Source organism: Calypte anna, chromosome 5A (genome assembly GCF_003957555.1).
Source record: "Calypte anna isolate BGI_N300 chromosome 5A, bCalAnn1_v1.p, whole genome shotgun sequence".
NCBI lineage: Eukaryota > Metazoa > Chordata > Aves > Apodiformes > Trochilidae > Calypte > Calypte anna.
The window spans coordinates 36,139,054-36,166,019 of NC_044251.1; the positions used below are offsets into that span (position 1 = coordinate 36,139,054).

At 43.8% G+C, this 26,966-nt stretch overlaps 1 protein-coding gene across 8 annotated transcripts; it reads right to left on the minus strand.

The window, feature by feature from the left end:
* On the minus strand, positions 1 to 24,036 carry ZBTB1 (zinc finger and BTB domain containing 1). Of its 8 annotated transcripts, XM_030451833.1 has the most exons (4): positions 23,217 to 23,290; positions 12,113 to 13,852; positions 9,305 to 9,357; positions 1 to 1,265 (listed from the first exon to the last, which is right to left on the minus strand). In XM_030451833.1, exons 2-4 carry the CDS (start codon positions 13,830 to 13,832, stop codon positions 1,263 to 1,265), a joined length of 1,776 nt encoding a protein of 591 aa, XP_030307693.1. In that variant the 5' UTR covers positions 13,833 to 13,852; positions 23,217 to 23,290; the 3' UTR covers positions 1 to 1,262. The 8 variants fall into 8 exon arrangements, with proteins under 8 accessions (XP_030307693.1, XP_030307695.1, XP_030307694.1 ...); XM_030451835.1 differs by lacking the exons at positions 9,305 to 9,357; positions 23,217 to 23,290 and adding an exon at positions 23,428 to 23,550 and having other exon boundaries at positions 11,941 to 13,852; XM_030451834.1 differs by lacking the exon at positions 9,305 to 9,357.
* Between the last annotated feature and the right edge of the window lie 2,930 nt (positions 24,037 to 26,966).

Consider the following 26,966-nt stretch of genomic DNA (forward strand, 5'->3'; position numbering starts at 1 on the left):
ATATTTTACACGCTTTATAACAACAGTAATGAAAATGCCAATTATAAATAAAATTATAGACAGACTCTTCTTGAGATAACAGTTATACTGAACAATGAAACATCTTCTTATGGCTATATGAGTAGAATTAGTAAGATGCATAACTACAGAATACAGATCAGCATGTTTAGTCTGTTTATACATCTCCATCTGATCCACTGTTGTCTGGGGAAGAAAAATAATTTTTTTTTAAAAACCATGCTGGCCCTAATTTGAAACATATACTGACTTAGCTCAAAGTAAGTTTACAAGAAAGAAGATTAGTTTCATCCTGACCCAAAGCAGGATAGTTTGGTTTCGTTATTTTTTTCCCCACCAGTAATTAAGATGGAAACTGAATACCTAAAATGCTCAAATCTGAACATGAATGCCCAGTTCTCCAATCCAAGCCAGCTTTTGCATGGCTTAGATCCAGAACAAGGTGCACCCTGTGCCCATGAAGATTATTTACAGTTATTCATCTCCTTCTTGGTAAAAAATTTTAACCATTCTTGAAATAAGACCAGAGCACCAATTCTTTACTTGCCACATACAAGCACTGTGCTCCATGGAAAGTCCTCTTCAGCTTGCAAATGATGATCATGGCAGCATTGGGAATCACATCAGCTTGATCTTTCTCACCATCCTGTCCTTCCTCAGGAACCCTCCTCAGTTTTTAAGTTTTTCTTTCACCTCGTACTTCTTTTTTTTTTTTTTTTTTTTCCTCTTTTTTTAGCACTTGATAGTTCAGCATTGTAAATGTCTGAAAATACATGTTTTACTTCACAAGTATATACTTCTGATTTTTGAACTAAAAAAATCTAAACAGTTTTTGACAGAATCTCTAAGAAGCTTCATTTCAGCAAAGGAGCACTCCGACATGTGAATAGCAAATTCTGCAAACTCATTTCAGTGCAGCCCTGAACACCTGGCATCTGCCTTTTCTGGATGTCTGCTCCATGAAAGGATACTTTGAACTTGGTTTTATATGGTGTAAAGAAAAGTTACAAGGAAGTAAGTTTTATAATACAGAGTCCAAAGCGACTTTTACTGCGTGTTCTAATTTGACTGCTTTGGTGCCTTTTGCGACTGCTGCAGTGTCAAAAGAGCAAAGGTGGTGCCAATTCACATCTGGCACACGTGGTTCTGAGTTTTTATGAAATCTTTTGCCGACCAGTTCTTCCTCATGTCTTCTCCAAACCTGGTTCTCTCAGTTGTTCAGAAGCTTAGAAGTCCCTATTTCACTACTGCCATGCAGAAAAGAAATGCAAGAAAAATATTAAAAGTCAGAAGCCCACACTCCAGTACTGCATTTGCTAGCATGATGTGGTCCCTCCCACCTCACTGTGGTCTTCAGTTATATTCAGAGTACCCACCACGGTCAGGAGCTCTGTTCAAATGCCATACAGTTCCTTTCCTTCAACCCCTACCCCACCAAAACACAACTTAAATAATGTTTTCATCTTGTCTCCAAAACTTGTTTCTTTCTCACTTTCATAACTTTCAAAACAGATAAAGATTTGCTGAAGAAAAACTTCACTTCCCAAGCCTCCCAGAAGTAATTTTTTCATACTGTATGTGTTACTTTCCTGCAGTGGTTTATGGCTTGGTTTTGCAGTTGCTCAAAAAATTGCACAAGTATTATTTCCCCTCAGCCTGGACTCCTCATGGCTTGGAACACTGTAATACTTCTTGCTGTCTTGTATTTGCCTCTGTTTGGTTTTTCTTTTTTTCCTTCCTTGCCTAACCCAGAGGTAACTGTTACATATTTACTTAACCTTCCTTCCCAAATTCATATTTTAGGTTAAATGTAGATAAATGATATAAATATTTACAGTCCCTGTCTCTTTCAACTCAACTAATTTATGAGAAATAAGAGAAGCTTTGTACCCCATACTGTCAAGAAACTGGAACCATGTGGCTGTAACTTTTAAAGACAATCCTTAGAGATTTTTTTCTTGGTACCCTTCTTTCACTGGCTATGTAAGTCACATTGTACAAAGTATGGCTGATTTACACTTCGTGTTTCTAGGCACACTGGCATCCCTGGGCCAAGTGGCTGTGTCCTGCACTGCAAACCATCCTGCTTCCAGGGTGCACACTACAAGCCAGGTTCAGCTGCTCTTTGCATTACTTACCTGCTGGAGCATCCTCAAGACAAGCTCATGGCTGAATTTCCTGGCTCACCATTGAGAGGAAAGACTTGAGAGTGGTGTTTCACACTTCAGTGTGTCTTACATGATGTGACATGTGGCCAGGCCCTTACAGCATATGCCAGGCCCAGAACTGTGTGTATATTCTGTCTGTTCTATGTCACATACTTGATGGTGGGCAAAAAAAGTGACCTGGGACAAACAACTTCTGTTTCATGCCAGGAAGGCAATGTGAACACAGGGAAGCAGGTCCTGGGCAAAATGCTACCTAGCTTCAAAGTACTGTTGGTTCTAGAAGCAAGTCCCTGTGTCTACCTATTATGTTCTTCAGACCTTGGGGGGCAATTCATTGGACTGATGCTCGTTATCTGCAAAGAGCTCTTACTTAACTACCTCAAAAGTCAGGAAATACCTTGATTTATTTGCACACTAACAAAGGAGAAAAAAGGCTACAGTAATCAATGGGAGCTTTATTTTTTTCCCCAGGTAACATCAGAGTTTAACATAGCTGTTTATTAAGATGCCAACCTGCATTTTATATTCAGAGATCTGTTACTTGCAGATCACACACAGCTCACATGGCATGACTGAGCTTCTTTACACCACCACCTTCAAATACACCAACTGTGCTGTGTGGGGCCACCTCTGAGTGTGGGATGGTGGGTTGCCTGTGAATATTAAATTAAATTTTTCCAATGAGACTGCAAAAATACTGTTAATCAGTGCCAACTGTGGTGGTGTGGTGTACATACAGAACTGTGAACACCAGCAAACTGTGGGCATTGGTAATAACTTTTAGCCCACAGTAAGTTAGATTAGAGGTAAAATTTTGTGCCCTCCTTTCAGACTCTAAAATCCTCTTGTTACCCTAAAGACAGAAGCTGGTTTAGGAATGCAAGAGGTTCTGCTTTGCTCGTTACACAGTAAACTCTGCTCAAATGTAGAAACGTTTGCGTTTTTTCAGTAGAAATATGCACGCTTCCAGTTAGCCACCAGATGGGGCTCAGAGCTCCTCCTCATATAAATCCATGAACATCTGCAAAGTTAAAGCACTTCAGAGATGTTACAAAGGATGCAGTTTCTTCCACTTCATTAAAGTCAGAGGAAGTCTGATTAGCTGGATGTTTACAAATAAAAGGAGGACCTGGAGATAGATCAAAGATGACTCTCCAGATTTGGCATGATTTCAAGTTCCTGTACTAACAGCATCTGCATGAGTTTGACTGTATATTAAGTGATTGAACTTGGCATATCTCATCATGAATTAATAATTCTCTCTTAATGCTTAGTGCATTTACTAGAAGTCTAAAGATTCAGCCAGCTAAGGGCTTGAAAAACAAAAGAAAAAAAACCACCCTGCAGCTAACAAGATCTTCCAAGCTCCATTTATAAGAGAAGCACCCACTGGGTTCTTCCTCACCCTACTTTCTGCAGCATAAAGGGACTCAAGAAGCAAAGAAAACCCCTGTTCCAAAACCTGAAAGATGTAGCACTCAAACAGGAGCAGTAGCACTCCAAGCCTGTTCTCTAACAATCTAAGTAGCTTGGAGGGTCCAATCATATAATTTATGTTTTTTACTGAGAATTCTATAGTTCAGCCAGGGTCTCACTGACTATGGCACAGCCCCAAAAACTGAGGAGAGAAGCGGTTCTGAGATAAAAGATCGTGGCATGTGAAATACACTGAGTTAATGTATATGTGTTTTAAGGGACATCTTTGTTTTGACTCTGTGCAACAAACAAACATAGCTTGTGAGGTCTGGAAGGCCACAGACTATTCCTACTTTCATAGTAGTGTTCTGTTTGAAGCTAGTATTTCTATTTGGGGTCTAAGCCACACTGAACTTGATCAAATAAACATTCACCAAAGGAAACTGTCTTTGAACTATTTAACTCTTTTCACAGCAAACTGAAACTGAAAAAATTTTCCAATTACCTAAGATTTCTTGAGTCTTAATTGACTTATTTTTCAGGTTTTAAGTTACTATTCAACAGGACCTCTGACTTTTTTGGCAGAACTGACTGTGTTAGCACCAGCCAATAAGACTTGAGTGAAACCAACCCTGTCTGAAAGCAGACTAGGTGGGACTAATCATAATTTCAGGCATTCAGACTGTGCCAGTGTCATGTTTTACAGCATATGTAACAAAACTATAATCAGTCTACCCACCAGCAGTGCAGCTCAGAGATCCAAGCTCTCTCCTGGGTTGTGGGATGAACTTAAAACAATTTTTTCATCAGTTCTAAGGGCTCCTACCCTGTATACCCTCCTTCTAGAATACTATTTTATCTATCCTTTTCCTGAGAGATATTCTAGATTTCATCTCTTAAAATGTTTCCACGTTGTGTATATAATTAAATAACCAATGGCTGGAATCCAGAATATTGGCAGCGTGGTACTTGGGGCTCCCTACCAGTGGGAACACCATAAGCAGGGAGGAAACAAAGGCACCATCTTTAGCATCCTGAGTAAATCCTCTCACAATGACTTGTGTGAAAGGAGGGAGCATAACTGTTACCAGAAGTCTGGTGTATCTACTGCCAAAACCCAAAATAATCTATGGTATTTAGCAAACTCTATTTTTAGCCAGCATATGTGCATTTCCACAAACATCCACAGTCTAGGGGCATCTGTGATAGAGAGAAGGTCACTGTACTATTTCTCCCAATCATTTTCAGGGGAGTCAGAAAGACCATCCCCAGTGTAGTGGGCTGGTTTTGTAAAAAAGCAGAGTATATCTAATACTGAAAAAGGCAAGTTCTTAGCCCTAGTCATTGCTTTAGAACGGGAAAAAAGCACATCTTCCCATTTAAAAAAAAACAGAAGGCAAACAGAAAGAATAAAAGCATTAATTTTTAAAATAGCAGCCTTATCAGGGGACATAAGGGAGAAGAGATGGGGAAAAACTGAATTTTGCACTTTGGCAGACAGGTTGAAAAAACAAGGATTTGCAGACATCCCAGATTTTCAGTGATTTCCCACAATCCACACAGCTTCCAGGATTTGGAGGCCTTTCCGGAAAGCTTTCTTCTTATTCCCTGTCAGGAGTCTTAGGATGTCTACAGAACCACAAGTCATCCTTATCTGAGATCATCTCTTACTTGCAAGTAGAAAGAAAAAGCACACCCCAAAATCTGACTGATGCAAACTGCAGTTAAGTTTGAGTAAAAACAACAGCAGCATCAGGACTTTATCAGAAATTCTTGAACAGCTCTGAAAGGGCTCTTTTTTTTTTCTCCCATAGCATATGCTAGATGCAGCATTGATTCTGTGGTTCCAGCTGCATGAAAATTTACTATTGTTATAGTGTGCCAGAAGGCACAGGAAAGGATTAAACTTTTTTGTTTTCTTGCAAGAGAATAAAAAGATACTGACCACTAGGGTTTTGAGGTGAGGTGTGCCACGCCAGTGACATGAAACAGTCAAAATTCTGACCTTGGACTTCTCTGCTGACTTCTCATGTGCCCTTGAATACATGAATATGAAACTTTACAAGCATATTTTCAACTACCTTTATATAAAGAACGCGCAGAAATTACTGAAAACAGTTTCTGTAAATACATGATGCACAGAATTGTCCTCTTTTGTCTTAAGTAAGAACACCCTACAAAACATCTGGGGGCAAAAGTGACCCAAAGAAAGATCCAATACTGTTTCTCTTGCAAAGCTGGCACTGGTCATTCAAGTACATGAAAAGGAACATGGGCTGTTTGTTTCAGGGATGAGTATTTATAGTCATGATGAACTCCTGAGTCATGAGTTCTGTTGCCCTCTAAGAAAATAAGATTTGTCTTTCTGCATGAAAAAAATAGAATAAAATCACAGTTAATTCCAGAATTGTAAAGTGAATGTAAAAGTGGCAGAAGACACTTAAATTTTCTAAAATGTGTCCTAGTTTTTGGCATCTTCCCCCTTCAAATCTCAGTCTACAAACATGTCTCAAGAATACACAGCACAGCAATATTCTAGGAATTTGGGAGTTGGAAGAAAACAGAGAAAATTGGTTTAGAGCTGAGAACTACAGAAATGTCAGCTTTTAAAAACAAGTTCCTAATTTCCAGCCTTCAGCAGACTTTATAAGTCAAATTAGTCATGCTTCATCTTGTAGGTCTTTAAGTCCTTGACAAGCATCAAACCAACAGAGAATTAGGAAAGTCAGAATTATTTGATTTTTAACCCTTTCAGATTAGGAAGCAACTAAAAGCCAGAAGCAAGCACACAGGGATGGTAACAGATACTGCCAGCATCTTCTTAATTTATGCAAGGAATTATTCTGAGCTTTCAGTATTAGATCAAAAATGAGATGACTGATTCCCCCTACAGAGAGACCCAAACAAGGGCACATTGTGAGTGCCCAGGGGCAAAGGGCAACAGGAGCTGCTGAGCATCTGGGCAGCACAGCTGCATCTGGGCCCACAGCTGGAGGGCACAGGGACCAGGAAGAGGTGGGAACCATTCCTGGTGTTCAGCCAGACAAGGGGCCCAGCTCATTCCTGGTCTTGGGCCAGGACAACCACATGAAGCTGGTGGTGTGGAGCACTACACATTCTCGAGAAAGAGTAAGAAGGCTCCAGAGCATATTTGAGGGGTGAGTTGAATGCAGGAAGGTTTCCAGTTCTCATAAAGAAGGCAGATAGCATAGATGTGTCTCATTCAGATTAAGTGGCTAAGCTGCCTTTTTTCCTTATCAGGCAGTAAGAGATGAATGTAAATGTTCAGCTTCCACAAGGATGCTTGGGGGAGACAGAGTCCGAGTTAAGCTCAGGGAGATACCCTGAGTTCTGGCACCCCTCGATAAAGCAAACAATCCCCCTCCCAGTCACTCATTTCTCCCCTCATGCCACCCCTTCTATTGTGCTAGCACAAGATCTGACATAGAGCTGGGGAGGGGAGCACAGCAGGGAACTGGTCTAGTTAAAAAGAGCCCGAGAAATTTTTTTTTAAAAATAAATAATAAAAAGGCTGTTTGATTCAGTCCTTTGTGAAGCTACGTAAGTGTGTGCTTTTTGACAATGGCAAGGCTGGCACACATGGGATATGAGAGCTGAAAGGAGGTGGGGAGGATGAAGGTAGCATGAATGAGGCTCAAGGTGGCACTACCTGCAGGAACAAACTTGCATCTTCACTAATAGATGAGATGCTCTTATGGTTTTAGCACTAGTGTGTTCCAGTACAATAGTGTAGTCAAAGTACTCACTTTTATAACAATGTATTTTTAATATAGTCTTCAAGACAGTACATTTTCTGTCTTCAGCTTTGAATAAAAAATATGCTGAATTGCATTTTCTCCATTAACTGCCAATATTAGAGAAGTCCACTGATAGAAGCATAAGTTCGTAGAATTCTGTGATATTCTAATCTATTCAAATCAAGATTTCTTCACAGGCATGTTGGCTACAGATTTTGTTATATAAAAATGTAAATACTCTGAATTTAAAAGTTGACAATAAGCACTTGCAGGTATATGTATTGTTTTTAAAATCTGAAACATCTCATCTGAAACTCAAAAAGCAGCTCAGCAGCTTTTGTAGTATTTTAAAGCTCATTCCAGGTCTTCATGAATTCCCTCTTTTGAACTTTCAGTAAATCCTGAAAGCTAAGAGTTAGGCTGGCTACTTACAAATTATTTTTAGGGTCAGAGCCCACACCACTACCAAAATGAGAAAACAACAGAACAGAGAGAGGTCCTCCAAAAATAGGAACAGCAAATCTCCTAAAAAGTCAGAGCATCCAGCAAGTCTTTTTCTCTCTGGCTACACCTTGAACCATGTGATATTCTCACACCTCCATTCTCAAAGATCCTACAGTAAGGGTCCCTGCAGCACAGTAAGGAGAAGAGAAAAAGGAACTATGTCATGCTGACTGAGGAGTATACATTTGTGAAACAGAACTCTAAATGAAGTCTTTTTCTTCCTCTTCACTATCTTTCAAGTAACAGCAAGACTTCTAGGATATTTTAACTGCAATTGTTTGGGTTTTTTCAGGTCTGCTTTTGTACTGTCTCCACAGTAAGCAATTTTTGTCACGCTAGGAAGGCTGAAACAGCTGTATTTCTCTCTCCTGTGGATGTTGTCCCATTCTGGAGAGAACACCCCTGTCCTCAGGGGTGACCATCCCTAAGATGCCTTAGTACCTACCCCTTCTCCCTGTTGACAGAAGTTTCTGTCACTTCAGGCCTTCAATAGTCCCTTGCTGTTCCCCTGCATGCTTTTACAACATAAACACTCTCCCTATCTGCTTGCAAGCCAAGCTGTTTTGTTTATGCCTTGGCACCTTCTCCTATACTCCCCTTGATAACTTATCAGGCTACTTTCTGATTTTCCTTGCCTATATACAAGTAGATCCACTCCTAAGCTCCCCTACAGCGCAATTCATGCTCTTTTTGAGCCTCTGTCTGGACATATATGCACGTGAACTCCAAGGCACTGGGTTTTGTTTCACAAGAACAGGAAAAAACATTAATTCAAGTTTGGTTGGAAAGGTTCAACAAACTTTCCTTTGAAAGGCTACTACAACATGGCTTGTAATTGAAAAGCAAAGGTATTCCAGGGTGTTTTTAAAGTTAGATAGGGCACAGAAGCCCCATCATTCCTAGTTCCTCCATTCAACTTCTGTAGTCAGCAGGTCTACTGGCACTAGGAAGTAACTTTTTTGTGAAATGTTTCTGGGTGAAGTTCAGACTAATGCAATGTAAACAAGGCCTCCTGATTCTCAGTAGGAGCCTCCATAAATCACCCTTGGCACTTTCCTGTATTCAGGAAAGATCTCTTAGTTCACAGGAGTCACCTTCTCCTTTTCAGCAAGGTCTTTAACCTGCCAGGCTTTACTGTGCCCCTGCAGTCCTTCCAGCACGGGGATGGCTGCACTTGGTACCCAACCCACGCTCCCTATTTATGCTGCAGGGAGCTGATCACCAAGGACTGAGAGCTCTCCCAGCCAAGCTGAGTCACTCACTCTGGTCTCACAGGACATTTTATTCACTCCTCCAGCCACCCCCTCCATGCCACTGGATTGGCTTCCCACTGCCCAGCTCTAATCCTGGTCCCCCAGTCATCACCACTCCCTCCCACTCAGGATCTCCTCTCCCACTCAGCTTTCCCAAGACCCTTCTGCCAGCACCCCCAGTGCTCACCAGTTTTCTCTTGCTTCCCTTGGTTGCTTTTCCCAGTCCAGATATAGCTGATACTGTAAGGGATAACCTGCGTGTCAGAAAATTGCTGTGTGCAGTATATTAACCAGCCCCCCCAAAAACTCTTCCACAGCAGCACTTAACTGCTTCATCTTTAAAATGATCATTACACTTAAATATTTTATCTTCTGAAGGGTCTTATAATCACCTTAGCAAGATTCCAGTGCTAAAGAGAGTTAAAATACCCATCCTGCTTATTCTCTGAACTGTCGCACACTGAGCTTCAGTCTGGGTTGGGATGGGGAATGTGGAATAAATCACAGGAAGGGGAAAGCACTGAATATGCTGGAGTGCATTCCTAACTGGGGTCTTTTTGGCCCCAGTGTTATTTAGAACTTGGCTGGCTTCAGCATCAAACAAGAAAACACAGGACTGAGATATATAGCAAAACACTGAAGGCTCAAACTGCACCTACAGCAGTCAGTGCCTGAGGAGCCAGCTGCCACCTCAGGACTGAAGTCTGGTGGCCAGGTCCCTCTCCATCACTGCAGAAACACACACACCTACCAACCAAGAGAAATTCTAATGCACATTTAGAATGGAATAAATGCAAGGCAACTCACACTAATTTAAACAGGTATCATGGAGATTTTGAACTGTATTAATTTTTCTAAATAGCCTAGCTTTAAAGCTCAATAGCCCTCATAATCCACAAGAAACCAAGGATCAAAACTCAACTCCAGCAGCGACAAGTGTGTGAAAGCCCTGGGCTCCTATTCTCAACCCCACCACTGGTGTGCAAGATAATCAGCATATTTCTGATACATCAGAATATTTCAGAATAAAACCAGAAAATTTCTGGTTTTATGAACAGCTTTTACAATTAACAGCTAGCTAGTCCAACTACCTACACTGCTGATCTAAATTACTTTCTCCCCTCCATGGTTCAGTGGGAAAAAGCATTACTGCCCTCTGTGCTAAACTAAGATGTGCTGAGAGAAAGTCCTGCTAGGTTTTATTTTGTAATAGTTTTCTCCACCATTACATATTAGGATCCTTTCCTCCCACCCTTAAAAAAAAAACAATCACACACTCAAACATTTAGAAACTGGTGCCTTAAGAGTCAAAGGCAGTCGTTCTCTCAAAGGCCAAACTGCCTTGCTGAACTGATGTCAGCTGGTACTTAAAAGGATTTTAAAATTCAATTAAATTAAGAGGCAAGCTACGCAGATTAGGGCTATACTAGAATCAGAAAGGAATCTTAAGGCTTAAAATGTCTTTACATTTATTAAGCAAACTCTGCAGTCGTTTCTTGTTATATTCTTCTTAAAAAACAGAGCATTCAGAAAATATCATGAAAACAAGAAACAAAAAACTGAAGGTTCACATGAGCCAAACTCCCCCTTCCCCTCCCCACCCAACCAATGGGACTATCTTCACAGCCATCCCAATTTTAACTTCCCAACACAAGCAGCAAGGCACCATTTACAGCCAGGCTGAGAAATGCAGACTTCAGTGCAGATCACCAGCCTGTATTCCTAGCAATCCACCACAGCCACTCTTCCCTTGTATGTTAGAATAAGGAGGTTATATATACCCACAAAGGTACAGACAGAAAACGAAAGGCCAACATCAGATGTACAGTTCTGCTAGGACTTCAAGTCTGAAAAATGATCACTCTGCTGGGAACTCCTCGGTTATCCCAACAGTCATCAACTCCCTTTCCCTCTGCACACACCAGTCCAAGTCTGCAAGGTTTAACTGAGGCTATGGACTCTCATCCCTGGGATGCACGTTCCAACAAAGCCAAGAAGCAGAGGACCAGGAGAGTCAGCTCTGCCCTTACAGCAGAGTCAGAGAGAATAAAGGATTATGTCTTGGCACTGGGTTGTTTCTGTTATGTTTTGGTGTTTTTTTTTCGTTTTTGAAAATTAATTTGGAGATTATGAACAATTATGCACTTGCATATTAATTGCTGTGATCTAAAATTTTCACATGAAGAAACAACACGTGGAAATATTAAAGCACTCATCTTACGGACATGGATCCGAGAACTGTTTAATAGAAGTCAGTGAAGGGGTAACATTGTGCTTTTAATCTACAGTTTAAAAATAATGATTTGTATATCTACTTAGTAAAACAATAAAATTAAGAACAGAAACTGATATTAGGAAACAGTGAAAACGTAATAATTAAACACATTATGTTTTTCATAGCTATATACTTAATGAGCCTAAATAGACACCTATGGTTAGGATGGTCTTAAAAAAAAATAATTAAAAAAAGAGACTTATTTTCAATTTTTTTTTTTTTCCAATTTTTGTCTACTATACTGTATGCCTTGCTTTGGTGTTCTCTCTGCTGCCAACTTAATGCTTTAACAGTATGTTTACACTTATGTTCTTTTCAAATGCTTGGCATTATAGTGAGATCTCATATCTTTCCTCAAATTAAACTTTGCTCCACATACTCCACATGTATAGAGATGAATATCCATGTGCTGCTCCAGTTGCTCATTATTTGGGAATATCTGAAAGCAGACCTGGCATATAGTCTCTCCAGCTGATAAGTGAGATATCATATGCCGTACATGGTCATGTTTTCGGAAGTTTCCTTGATCACAAATGGAACAGACATACCTGGCCATGCCTTTGTGCATATCATTGTGGAGCCGCAACTGGCGCTCTCTTAAGAACTGCTTCCCACATGTCTGACAAACAAACTGTTTTTCCTTGGTATGAACAGTATAGTGTTCCCTCAAGTGGCAACGCTGATAAAATCCTTTCCCACAAAGATTGCAGAAATGCTTACGTCTGTGATCCCTCTCGTTCTCTTCCATCATGGAGTTCTTGAACAGATCTTGCTCCAGGCAGCTTGACATATGTTCTACCACTAGGTTTTCAGTTTCGAAACGCTGGCCACAGTTAGGGCATCGGAAAGGGCAGGCAGAATGCTTGTATAACTGTTTTTTTTGAAGGCTGTTCATTTGGAAATGACCGTCCCTGAAGTCCTCTAGCATCTCTGCAAACATCATGTCCCTGATTTCTGACTGTTCCTCAGGGTTTTCTTCTAAGTCCATTTTCTCCTCGGAATTTCTGATACCGTTCATGGTCAGATCCTGGGGTTCTCCACAGGTCTGTGCATGGTCCTGTAACTGCTTGCCTTTGACCAGTATTTGACCACACTTGCCACAAGCACATATATTTTCTATGTGTTTGGATAAATAATGAGAGGACAAGTCTTCCTCAGTGATTGTTAGCCCACAAAGTTCACAGGGAGCATTTTCTGCCTCTTCCTGCACCGAAGGAGCCTTCCTGCTAAGGTGCCGTGGACTTTTCAAACACTTTCTTTCATCTTCATCCATGGATAAACGGGGTTTTAAAGTCTTCCGAGCATTTCTCTTCTCTCTGATCTCCTCCTCGACGTAGTATCTGTAAAGTGGCTCTTCCTGTTCATCATCCAGGTCATCGTTGTCAGAAGACTCATTGCAGTCTTTATCTGCCACCTTAATAATATTAAAATCCTTCAGCTCGTCTGCAGGACTGTCCTCTGGTTCCACCTTGATGATAATCCTCTTCCTCTCAGAGGCTCTACCTCCTTCTTCACCTGATGCCTCGGAGGCAACCGTGCTGCTTTTTCTGCTCGTAATGTTTGACACAGGAGATGAAGAATTGTCCACAGCTTGACTTGAGTCCCCCTTGTATTTTTCTGTTTGCGTGGAGATCATTTTTGAAGTAGAGTCCTTCTCACTAAAGTCTATTTTTTCAGTACTGTAGTACCTGGCACTTTGGTAAGAATGCCTGTTAGTGCACGTTAACACGTGCTCATCCAGCAGCTTTTCACAGCTAAAACTAAACCCGCAGCTGTCGCAGGTGAAGCTTCTTCCGAATCGGCGCGAGTGGGACACGCGCTCCTTCGTGTGAGAGAATTTGGACGTGGTGCTTTTTTTGCAGACATCAAACAGTGGTTCGGGGAAGCTGCTCAGCTGCAAAGCTTCTTCATCAGGCTCTTTGTTATGGGATGTATTTACTGTTGAGCTTGGCGGCTCCACACCCCACCTGTTTGCTTCGCTGACATTTCTAGCAAGTGTGTCTTCATACATTCTCACGCCAAATATCATTTTACTATTCTGGGTGCTAGAAGCAGAAGATGAACATTTTAAACTAGACGAGTCTGTATCCTGTATATCTTCTAGACATTCAGGTACATTGTATAGCTGCAAATTGTTCATGGCCACTTTAAATTGCTCAAAATTGGCAGGTGCTGTCATAATTTTTCCTAAATACATGAACTGTAAAATAAGATCAAAGCATTCAGCACTAATCTTCATGTTGCTTAGATTCAGCTGTGCTGTAGTGTGTTGATGGTTCATAAAAAACATCCTAAAATAGGAGCTGCATGCAGCAAGGACTGCTTTATGTGCTTGAAAATAAATATCATCGATAGCGATACAGCAGTCGCACAGAAAGCCCCACTCTCTTTGGTTGTTTAGCTGCTGAAGGACATAGTTGCTGTGGCTGGTTCTTGCCATCTTGTACTTCAATTACAGCCCTGCATAAAGAAGAAGACATCTGTTAAATCATGAGAACAAAAAGCAAAACGTATGTAAAGGGAGAGAGGAACTGCCATCTTTTTCTTCTCTAGATCTTCCTATTCTCACATTGTTTGTGGCATAGCTTCCCGCCTGGAGATCTTTGCTGGTAACTACTACGAGAATTCAAGCCAGTGAAAGCATCCATAATTCCATGTTCTCACCACTAGACTTACAAGACTAGTAAACTAATAAACGTAACCACCACACGTCAGTCAGACCAACACTGCTAGAATATAAATTAGCAAATGTATCTCAGAGTCCTACAGCCAAGATTTTCAGATATGAATTCTGGATGCAGAACTGCAGGAACTTCACAGGGTAGACTTCTCTAAGATGGCCTCAGGACAACACCTATACAAGGTGAGCTGACTGTAAGAAACCACTCTTCAGTCTCAACTTGTTCACTTGTCAGTCCAACGAACACATGATGCAACACCTAGTGGAAACCAGGCCAGGCTCAAACTGGTCTTTCCCACCCCATTAAAGGAAACCTCCCCATTAAAGAAGATAAATCAGTGGAGCATCCACACAAGCTACATCCACACACATCTCGCTCTTCAGGGCAGCTCAGGTACAGTCTCAGCCTTCTCTGTCAGGTGTCTTACAAATCAGGAACTGCAAACTCAAGTGCACTCACAGAAGCACAGGGCAGCCAGGCACGTCCCACCTACAAACCCAGTGCAGATGGTGACCAAGCTCACTGCGTGAGAGCCGCACCGACTGCAGAGGCAGGAAATGCTGCACACTGTGCCTCCAACTGCTCTCAAAACCACTCGTTCAGAACACTCTCATATAACCAAAGCACGTAGATGGGAGACCCATCTACAAAGAAAAGCTCAGCAATGGGGAAGTGCGAAAGCTTGCAGGCTAAAGGTGGAGCCACAGTGAAACGAAGCCTTGACAAAAATATACTGACAAATAGTCTGTGAGTGCTGAAAGTTGCTGTCAGTGAAAGGACTAATTTGTCCTCAAGAGAAAAGAGGAAGAAAACATGGTGGTTTATGTTAACAAAACATCTAGAAGAATGTATTGTATGCAGGTGTGTATTTGATTTACAGAAGATCAAACTTAACCACATATGGCTAGATTCAACAGCTAGTCACTACTCACTTTGGAAAACCTTTACTGATATATATAGATATCTATATCTATAGATATCTATATCTATATATACACACGTATAATCTGTACTAACTGCAGAGGGAGAGGGGTGAGAAACCGAAAGAAGGTATGAAGAACACCCTAACTGAAATAAAAAACCCAAAGCAATAATTATCTCTCTTAACATTTTGAAAGGATATTGAAGATAATGGAAATAACTGGAAGAGATTTGTAGCAAACAACATAAATGGCATTTTATGACTCAATGACATGCACACATTGATTTGCAACTATTCTTTCAACTGTCCAAAAATTAAAACAGAATACAAACAAAAATCCTTGTTATTTCTTCTTGTTTCCCTGACAACTTACATCTTCTAGAGGTTGGGAAACAGGCGGAGTATTAGTATTCCACAATCAGTATTGAATTTGCAAGTTGAAGGCATTGCTTGGCTTGTTTAGTAGCAAACCTCATGTTTGATCACCATCCCTTCGTTCCATGAAGGACTGCCATGGAAGAAACGTGTTCAAGCTCTCAAGACCAGAACATGCTCACCACACCCAACGATATTCCCTAATGCCAATTCATATAGCACTACCTATGGATCACCACCAGCACAAGACCTTTTTTTGCAACAGGAACCTTGAGAATTGGATTGAACTACACTGATGATGAGCATTTGAAAGGTACCTGCTCCTCTCAATCCAGTCCTCCACACCCAAAACTTAAGGGTGAGCACGCTGCCATAATATTTCTCTGGCCATTTTGGCCCAGTGACATCCACTGCAGAAATACAACTTGTTGCATTAAAATAATCCAGTGGCTTTCTTACTAACTCACAAGGGTGTCTCTGAAAGTAGGAGAGTCTCTGAATGTCTTTTCTACAGAAAGCTGATTATTGTCCCAGTGACTGGGTAATTTCATATGTTTCTACGAAAAACAGCAAAGCTCTCTACATCAAGTAATAATAAAAGGGCACTTCATATTCCTCCAAGCACTAAGATGTTTTGGGTTGGAGGTAATTCATTAGATGCTTAAATGCAATTCAATATAGTGTATCAAGTACTAAGAACAGCAGCTGCATAATGACAAAGAATTGACTTCAACTTCTACATTTTAAGTGTAAAAAACAAGATAGAAGACGCAGTCTAAGGCACCACTGGCCTCTTGGTGCCAGCTGCCAGCAACACAAGATAAGGCTGAGGATAGCTGGTTTTTCAATCTCACCCTCAAAGTGCCAAGCTTTAATTTTTCTTCTTTTTTTTTTTTTTTTTTTTGTACACTGTAAGTATTCCATCATATCTTCCAGTAGCAGAAGACCAGTACAAGCCCATACCAAGAGAGAAGGTCCCAAACTATCTGCACACACCTGAGGACCATGGCATTTCCACCTGTTGAGGATGATCTGGCAGCCACTAGAGCAAGAGCACAGAGGTTTGTCTTTCCTGTTTCCTTCTCCTTTGAAAAAGGTGCAAGATATTTCTCCTTTTAAGAGATTAACTCTTGCAGAGCTTTCAGCACTGAGTCCCAATACACAAAACCAACCCACTGGCAATGCCCACCTCCTGCCAACGCTCTGGAAAAAAAATAATCCAAGCATGAGGCCACTTGGTCCAGGATGCCAAGATGCTCATGGACAAGATGCTGGCCTCTATGGTAGCACTGCACAAAGGTATTAAAATAGTGCATAAAGTTATTTATATTAATGGAAGTACTGGCATCCTCCCTCTGAATGCTGATTTAACCTCCTGGATGCAACTAAATATTTACAGCTGCCAACACTTCCCACTACAAGAGCCTGTGTTGGGCTATTTAAAACTTTTATACATCTCAACCAGCAAAGGCCAAACTTTCCTGCTGAATTGTCTGCTTTTGGATTGATTTTGCTTTCCCTTCCACAGAAAATTTAACCCAAAATGGTTAAAAAATGGGGCTAAGTAGATTATTACTTTTCCCTTTAAACATTTTTAAAAATCTTATCTTCAAAAATCTGTGGAGAGACTTCATGTGGGAGAAATTGCTGCCTTGGATATGTCGTTGTGATATAAAAATATGCCTGAATTTGGCCAAGCTCTAAGCTTGAGGGGAAGAAGATAAAAATTAGCAGTTTTTACTTACTTAAAACTTGTTAGTCACTAAAATCTCAGATTACAGCATCAATGAGAACATTTCATCCTTCCAGAGCTCCTTTGTACATGGGGGCCAGCCTGTGCCATCCCACCCCGGGTGAAACTCCCCTTTCATGCAGAGCTCTGCCACGGTGCTAAACTACAAGAATGTAGATTGAGATGAGATATAAGGAAGAATTTTTTTACAGTGAACATGATGAAACACCAGAACAGATTGCCCAGAGAGGTAAATGCCCCATCCCCAGAAACACTCAAGGTCAGGCTGGATGGGCTTTGAGCACCCTCATCTAGTTGGAGATGCCCTGCTCACTGCAGGGAGGTTGGACAAGATGACCTTTAAAAGTCCCTTCCAACCCAAACCATTTTATGTGCCACCTGCAGCACAAAGTCACAAGCAAGCAGTAAGGCTTGCTGGAGATTGCTCCACACTATGATTCACTGCTGGGTTTTAGCATCCCTCCTGGCAGCTAGATGGAAAAGATGCCCAGTTCTGGCTGATGAGTGCCAGATCCAGGAGTGAACTTCATGAAAATACAAAGAGAGAGGGAAATGGAAGGGAGGGAAAAGCTCCAGAAACTGGGAGGTCAGGGAGAGGCAGGCTAGGAAAGGAGTGCTGAGCTGAGAGGAGAGCACTGGGATTGGGAAGCAGCAGTGGGAATAAAGATGGGTGCAGTAAGGGTCTAGATGGTGGAGGGAACATGCCTGGGAACGGGGCTGTGAAGGGCCAAGCTGCAGGGATTAGGGCAGAAGAGAAAATGGGTGGAAAACTACGAGAGCATTCACCCCATCACAGCTGGAACTGAACTCCAAGTGCCCCAACCTGCCACCTCTTTGCCATCAGCAAACACCAAGGGCTTGCTGAAAAACTCCTTCCCATCTGGATCTCAGAAAATGGTCCCTTATGATTATTTATCACCCATGTGGGTGGTTAAATGCTGCAAACTTTTTAGATTTTCCTTTGGAACAAAAGCAAACGTTAGATTAAAAACAGGTCCTTTTTACAGAAAACTAGAGGTTTCAGATAATTAATTCCCAATTAACTCAGTTTCCATTTACATATATTGTAGCCATGCTCCTCCCAAGGGCTCCCTTCCTTCCACAGCGCATCCTCTGGATCTGTCCAGGGACAGACCTGAGCAGCAACAACACAGGAAGATCCCTGCTCATACAGCACAGCTTTAGGAGGACATAATTAGATGAGACTGGGGCACAAAAAGGAGGACCTCAGAGAAATGAACACTGCCCTGAAGAACAGCATTCCACTGCTGTCAGTGCCAGGACAGGTCTTTTCAACCCTTTTATGTATCTTTTTTGGTCTCATTTCTTCACACAGGGGAAGACCACTGGCAGCAGCTGAAGCCAATGGGACCTATCCTCTGTACATATCAATCCCTAATATCTTGTAAATTTAAAGGTCCACGCAGGCAAGTTTCTCAACCCATAGTTCCAAGTATTTCTCATTCTCTCTGACTCTGTCCTATTTCAAACAGAAGAGAAATGCCAGCCACTTGTCTGATGGACCAGCACAGTGCCTTTGTGAAGCACCCAAATACTGCAGCCGCAAACATCACAACGACGTTGAAGAGGAACACAAGTAACTCCATCTTCAGAACAACCCATTTGTGGAGTAAACACAGGAACAGGTCATGGTGCAGGTAGCATGGAACACTGCAGAGGTGTTCTGGAAAAAAATACGTTGATGATCAGAAGCACCTGGTGTGACAACAGAGTGAAGATACTTAAGTCAGGTAATTTCACTCCAGTTTACAAAATCAAAGTCTCTAAAAGCACTTTATTTTCTTTGTAAATGTTTTTACATTTCCTTGCTTTGTTTCAAGCTGTTTGTGTGCCACCAGATTTTTTCTTTTGAGTCACTACTCAGATACTATTACTATTCTGATGCTACCATGAACAAGGTAAGTTGGACTAAGTATGTTGTTTGTCAGTCTAACAAGAAAGAACAGGTATTTACTGTAGCTCCATGCTTTTTGTCATTTCCTCGCATTTAAAATTCTCCGAGACGTTTCAAACTAAAGAAGTAAAAAAAGTCCACAAGCAAAGAACTGGTGAAGTTCTTTTGCTAACGTCTCTGTCTTTAAAAAAGATGTACCACAAGGTTGAGAATTTAGGAGCCTTTCGGCTCCTAAAATTAGTAAGTGGTTTTCAAAACCCAGCATTTCCACTGCTGAGCAGGCAAAAACAGAGTGCTCTGCATGCTTAGTTACTGGCTGCTTTTCTTTGGAAACCAAGAGCAGGCTGGTCAAAAGTATAGTAAGTGAGTGGAGAATTTGGTGCTAATAGAAAATAAGACTGGAAAACCTCAAGAAAAAAAACACCCTGTTACCCAAAGAAACAAGCATGTGGACAGCAGAAAACAAATTCCCCATGACAGTCTGACACTATCCCACACTGGCGCTGGTTCCCAAGAACCCTCCTCCCTAAAGATTTATTTTGCCTCTGTGGGTCAGATCCACCAAGGAATTTGGATTCCTAAACAACAGCATCTAGATGTTCAAGAGAAAATCCTACGTGATATGTCTAAAATCTCCACATGATGCCTGAGAAGCTTAAGCCTTTGGCCAGTGCACTGACCACAGAGCCATGAACATGCTACAGCTTTTATTTAGAAATACTCAACATGAGATTGCTCTGGTACTGTAGAGCCCAAGAAGGTACCTTCTTATATCAGAACTGCAAATGTGGCGAAGAACCTGAGGCCAGATGACCACTGTCAACCTCAGCAGCAGGTAAGAATAAGATGCAGTTTGCAGTGCAAGCATAGCCTTGATCAAAAATAAAACAATTACGGTTTCCATGTAATGCCAGGGAAAATCTAATTAAGCTCTATTATTCAGGCTATGAAGGACTGAATGGACCTCCTCCCTTCCAATCAGTTGCCTTCAGGCATGCTAGTTGTGAGGCTGTTTCCAATGATGTAGATATTCATCTTCAGACACATCCTGATGGATGAATCAGTTTAAAGTTTTAAGTCTCAGTTTAAACAGCCTTGTGGCCAAAGTATAGAAACAGGTTTCAACTGACACTTGGGCTAGATCTGAGCTAGATCAGGGAAAGGTAAGATCCTTCAAAGCCCCCAACCACAAGCTGTTGGAGCAACTCAACCCCTCCTCAGCAGGCAGCTCTCCACTGATTCAGCATCCGTGTCCGCAAAAGAGAATCAGCCATCACAATTTATCAAGTTATGATTCTCAGCTGCTAACTGAGAAATAGTTAAGATGTTCTTAGGTAAGAACACTCGGAGAACTACAAAGAATACAGAGCCAGAAAAGCACAAGTGAATATATTCAGAAAATGGAGTTTGCACTAAAGTCCCATCTCAACTTCAAACGACTTTAGATCAGATTGATAAAAGTACTAGAGAAGGCTTATGCAGACTTTTAAAGCAACTTGCTAGCCACAAAGGATTACTCTAGCAAGTCACAGTTAGCTTTTATCTGACACCTTTACAGTTGTAAAAAGTTGTCAGGCAACACGGTAATGATATGTTTAAAAGAAACAATTAGTGGGGGGAAAATTATGGCACCCTATTTATGCCTTGTAGCAGAAAGATGAGCTTTTTTATCTCAGCTCTCCGAGTTACCCTAACTTTCAACTTTAAGAGGCATCTTGGTGGTTTAGCCATTTCTTGAGACCTTCAAATGAAGATACATGTGCCCTCCAGGAAAGCATCCTTAGCTAAAAACAAGTGGTACTTTGGCATACCAACTTGCTGGATGCACATGAATGAAGCACAGTAACCTGTGTCCCACAAGTCAGACTACAGATTTTGTTGTCTTCTTCTGGTCTTAAATGCTTCGTGTTTCACTTCCAGCACATTAAAAAATGAAGCTGCTAAGATCTCCATCCAATGAAAAAGGTTTAATATGAGAAAAAAAGGCAACAGCCAACTAATTCTGTAGTTTTTGCAACGGCACAACATGGACAAAGAATAAATTAGCACACAAATCTGAGGATATAAATGGTCTTCATGCAAATTATGTCAGCTGTTCTGCCCACACACTTTGTCTGGAGCAGAACTCTTTGGGTGCTGGTATTTTCCATGCCCAAGCAGAGGAAGGGCAGGGTAACCCAACCACTGAGGAACCACTGGTCAGACTGAAAAATGCACATGGGGCTTCCCACACTACATGATGTGAGATCCAAAGGGCTCTAGTGAGAGGTCCAGTTGTAACAACTACGAGAAAGGACATAGGGATCTTTCTCAGGAAACATTCATTATCTCAGTTCTGACCAATTTTGTATCCATACAGCAGATAAGTAACTCCTAAGGCTTTGTCCATCCCAGACTTTCAGGGCTCTCCACTGTCAGCAACAACAGAAAGCTGTGAAAGAAGCAATTAACCTCACACATTAAAGCAAGAAAGCACCAAAAATCCCCGGTCACTGGTTGACATGAGCACTCCCAACATAATTGCTACAGATTTCTGTGCCAGTGACAACATGGCATGAAGGAAGGACTGGAGCAAGCAGAGCTGAAACCTGTGATCTTATTCCACACAAAACTTTCTGGCTACCAGGAAGAAGGGGCTTATATTATTCCACCAAGCTTCCCACAAGGCACCAAACCATGTCTTCATTACCTTCATCCTCCTGCAGCCACCCCTCATCTAGTCAAATATTTCCCCCAGGCTCCTGCTCCCCAGTGCCTGTTAGCTCCCTGCTACCTCCTCCAGCAGCAGAGTGCAACTAATACAACTTCTTACTCCTCAGGTTTTCTGGCCAGTCATCCAAAAATCTCTCTACAATCTTGTCAACTTGTTCTGCTGCTGCCTAGAAAAATCTCTGCCAGCGCTGCAGCCGTCGCGTTTGGCTGGTTTTCCCCACAGCCATATGGTCTCAAACGCCTCTCCCCCGCTCGCCATGAAAGCTTAAGTTGTAATTTGGTAAAAATGAGAAGCCCGCATCCCCCCCTGCTCACGGCTGCTGTGTGGGTTTTTCCAAGAGCTGTAATGAGGAATGTTAAACACCTTTAATTAAAGGAATGTTTGTTTAATGTAATTAAATGCCTAAGGAACATTGTTGCAGCCCCGGACAGTCTTGCATTATGTGCCGTACCTTGCGATACCATAGCGCAGGGGTAATAATGCAAGCAAATGACACAATCTGGCAGTAAATATCACATTAAGCACCATCCAACCCATGCAATCCATATACCAATGCCTACGTGTCAGAAGGAACCGACACTCATTTATCAGCCAACGAATAAGCCAAACTTCAGAATCTGAGTTACAAAAACGTCTGGAAAAAAAGGAATAAACCCACAGCCCCACACCCACAGCGTTTCAACCCCCGTTCCTCTACTCCTTTTACTACCTTTCTATCCGAGAAGAAAAGAGGAGTTCTTCGACATAGGAGACTTTCGACACGACTCCTGGAGCAACACAGGGCCTGTTTTTATGTGACAAAACTATTCCCCTTCCTTTCCAGCCGCCTCCGAGGCGATCCTATGCACTGCCAGCCCCGAGTGAAACCCAAGTCTCCTGCCTGGCAGGGTGGAGCATTCCCTCCAGGCTGCAGCGCAGCTCTTCGCTAAACTAGTGCAACTCACTCGAAGTTTTGAGGTTCGCTTTTCGGTTGTGTTTTTTTGTTTTTTCCCTTTTTTTTTTTTTAATAAGAAAAAAAGAAAGAATACGCAACGCTCAGATCCGCTGCACTGCTGCCGGGAGGGGGAATGGGGGGACGGGGCTAGGGAGCGGTAACGGCACCGGAGATGTTTAGCGTGACTCCGAGCCCCGCATTAAACAGGGCAGCGCGGTGCCCTTCCCCGCCTCACGCCCCTGCATCTCCTTAGGCCGCTTCTCGTTTTTCAGCGCGGCGCAGCATCCCCGCGCCTTCCCGCGCTGCTTCCGCCGGCCCGGGCCCCGCCGCTGCCGCCGCGCCCGCCTCCCCCTCCCGCCCCGCAGGCGGAGCGCGGCCCCCGCTGAGCGCCCCGGCACCGCCGCCCCAGACCCGACACCGGCGCCGCTCGGCCCCCGCGGAGCCCGGGAGGCGCCAGGCCAGGCCCGCCGGGAGCAAGGTCACCGTGGCGCCCGCTCGCCAGGGACCGGCCGCGGCTGGAAAGCCCCGTACCTGGCAGCGCCGCTTCCCCCCGCGCCACTATGGCGGGCCATGCCGGGCCATGCCGCGGCCGGCGCCGCTCGGCACTTCCCACCTCCCGCCGCCGGCGGAGCTGCGGCCGCCGCGCCGCGCACCACCTCCCTCCACCCCCCCCTCCCTCTTCCTCAGCAGCCCGGTGGCGGCCCCCGGGGAACGGGGCGGAGGGGCGCGCAGCCCCGCTTACCCGCGGTGCGGGGAGACGCGGCGACCGTCCAAGGGTTGATTCCCGCGCCGCTCCCGCCGCTGCTGCTGCTGCTGCTGCCGCCGCGGCTGCAACAAAGGACTTCCGCCCCGCCGCGCCTCTGCTGCCGCAGCGCCGGCTCCGCCGCGACCGCACGGAGCCGGACCCCTCCCCTCGGCGGCCGGCGGCTCCCGGCCCCGCCGCTGCCAGCGCTGCTGCGCCGCCGCCAATGCCGGGGCCCGGCGGGCGGCTCCCTGCCGCGCTCCCCTCTCCTCCCATGCCGCCGGGGAGGCAGTCGCGGCGCGGCCCGGGCTGGCGCAGCCGGCGCCCCCTCCCCATGTGCCGCAAGCCCGGCCCCTCCGCTCCCCACCCCCCATTCCCGGCGAAGCGCTTAGACGCGGAGGGGGGAGAACCTGGAGTGGGGCATCCTCCGCCGGTGCGACCCTCGCAGCCGGGCTCTCCCGTCTAGCTCGCTCCCGACCCGCGCCGAGACAGAGGGGTGGGTGGAAACCCGCCCCTACCCCGCGCAGCAGCTCTGGCCCCAGGAGCGAAGTGTCCCCACAGAGCGGGGTGTCCTGTTCTTTCCCCTCCAACCAGTTGTGACTGGCGGTACCGGGCCAGGCTTCGGTAGCCGTGCAGATGTCCGGCGTTTGACTTTTGTACCCGCAGCCGTTCGGGCCTCCTGCGTGTGAGTATTTAATTTCAAGTCGCAGGAAAAACAACTGCTAGTTGCATGAGAAAGTATTTCCTTTTTGCTGCAGTTTCACACGTTAGTATCACTGCCTTCCTTCTTGGAGTGATGCAGGGAACTCAGGGGCTGGTAGCCACAGGCATGCTTTATCATAGATTCCAAGAACAGCACTATTTATTGTTTCACTTCTAGGAGCTTTCCCAGGCTCCCTTCGCATCACTCTTTGGATCTCCCCCGTCTAAGAACATTCATTGCCTCCGGAGCTGGCCCATGGAAGCAAATGGGATTTCCTGAAGCTGCAGGCAAGCCCCTCTGCTACCTGCCACAGGGCTGCTAGAGCCTTTCTTCCTGATCTTGGCACTTGACTTTTCCACCCCCAAAGTGACATTTCTCATTCAGCACAAGCATCAGAAGTGTTTAATCTGCATGGCATCTTCATTTATCACTGTTTCTAGATATATCACCGTATTTGATGTTTGCTGCAGCTATCCAAGATCCCTCTTACCCCCAGACAAGCCAAAGGGGAAAATTTAACTTTAGCAAAGTAAAAAGATTCGATTACAAATTTGAAAAATGCAAAATTAACAAAAACCACAACAAAAGAAGATGCCACAGTATTAAAATGTATCATCATCGATCCCTTCTTCAGTGAACCTCAAGGTTTTCCAAGCAGCATTCCTCCAATGTAAAAGTGAACAGGACAAGCCCAGTTACTAGAATCCTAGTTTCCAAATGGAGTAACATCCTCAGTGTCCATCTGAGGATTCTTCAACCTCTACTGTATTGAAGTGTAGTTTTCAAAATGAGTCTTAAAGAAACATGCCCTTTTTTCTCCCCCCTCGCTGTACTACAGCTTTGGCTCAGTAGTGTGATGTCTGTAGCAGGGCCAAGGGATAAAAAAACCTCCCCTGGCAGGCACCAGCCCCCATGAAAGCCAGAGGGACCCCCACAGTACAACTTCTTCTTCGTAGGTTTTCCTGTTTTATAGGAAGTTAAATGAATGGTCTCTGTAAGCTGCCACAGCCGTGGTTTTCAAATCACACCAAAAAAATTTTTTCTCATAGTTCAAGGGTCTTTTTCTCTCCAGCTCCTTACATGTCTCTGGGCAGCATAAGCAAAAAGCACACACGTGGGGCTTGTGCAGCCTCTTGCTCTGTCCCAGCCCTCCCACGTGTTATGCCTGGAGCTTCTGCCACCTCCGGTAAGATAGGGCACAAGGCAGTCAGTCCCTCTTTTTCACAGTCCCCATTCCCTTGGTGCCCTCTCACCATGATTGTCTTCTTCATTTGTTGTTTTTTTTAAATTATTAGTATTATTTTCTGGCCACATAAGAGGAGTGAGCAGAAGCACTCATGAAGCTAGCTGTGATTATGTCCTGCTCTCTTTTTTGACCCATCAGCATAGGCTGTATCACTTCCTATCTGCTGAGGCATATGATATCATTGCCTGTGCTTTATAGCAAAACACTGAATTTAATTTCTCATCATCACTTCCATCATTTTGGCTCCAGTTTCTCTGAAGCTCTTCAAAGTCCTCTTTGGACCAGAGTCAACCTAAATATTGTGTAAATAATTAATCATTTAAATAAATAACATGCCATCTGCAAATAGCCACGCACCCTGTATGTGGGTTAATAAATATGTTAAATAACACCGAATGGAGTACAAAACCTTGAGTCAACCATTTTGGGGAAGAGAAATGGCTCCCGATATTTCTAGGAGCTGCAGCATGATAGCTCCATTGATTCTCAGTCCTGCTACTGCCCAGACACAGAAGGCACAGATGATTTCAATGAGCCCAACAAGGTTTTTATTTAGGACAGAAGAAGTAACACATAGACTGATGGTCAGTGGGATAAGCAGCAAACGCAGCATGGAGCAAAACCCTTTGGAGCCAGTGCTTCGTCTTCCTTCAACCTATCTCTGTCCTCTGGCAGGATCAGGCTGCCTCAGGACACCACAAAAACAGGACCATGAACTGCTAGATTTTGGGGGGCAGAGGCATTTACTTGCCCTAAAGATTTAGAAACAGTCCATCTGAAAACTGAGATTGTGAGAATGCTGTAAGAAGATGAACTGCTAAGTGGAAAAGAGAAAACCAAGGATGATCCAAAGCACCACGTTTTCTGCAGAGGCCCTGAGTAAGGAGAGACACCCACTGAGGAAGTGGCCATGATATGTCTATGAAACAGCACCAAAACCATGGTGAAAGCACACAAACATCGACTTTCACTGCCCTTTCCAGCCTAAAAACAACCTGTGGACACCAAATTAACCAGGTGGCAGCAGGAGCCTGTGGGGACTGGAAATTTAAACACACTCCGGAAGTCACTTGATAAAAGTCACGTCAAATACACCTCAAAGTTTGTACTGAACATTAAAGCACAAGCTATGGCTGAGGAGGACACTCCAGGAAGAGCTGCTGTGGAGGTCGGGTTACCAGGCAGTGCTCCCCTGCCTGTGCCCCCTCCTCTTCCAGGCCCTGCTGCACCCAGCGGGGGCTCGACCCAGCGCAGCTGCTCTGGCCCAAAATAAGCCCTGGTTTAAAAATTAATGTAAGATTTGGGGAGGCCCGAAAGAGAAATAGTGTGCCCGCAGGATTCTCTGGTAGTTGAAGAAAGCACTTAGGGTGCAGACATGGGTGAAAAAGCCAGATCGTATCTTCACGTCCATTTTGATGAGCCAGCAGACTGGGGAGGTGACTGTTCAAAACAAAACACTCGAAGGGAGCACTGAAGAGCTCAGCAAGCGACATTGTCACGGGGAGACTTAAGAAGCAAAGTCCCCCAGCCCAGGGTGAGGTATCTGACGACGCCTTGGCAGCCCCGAGGCAGACACCACCCCTCACCCCC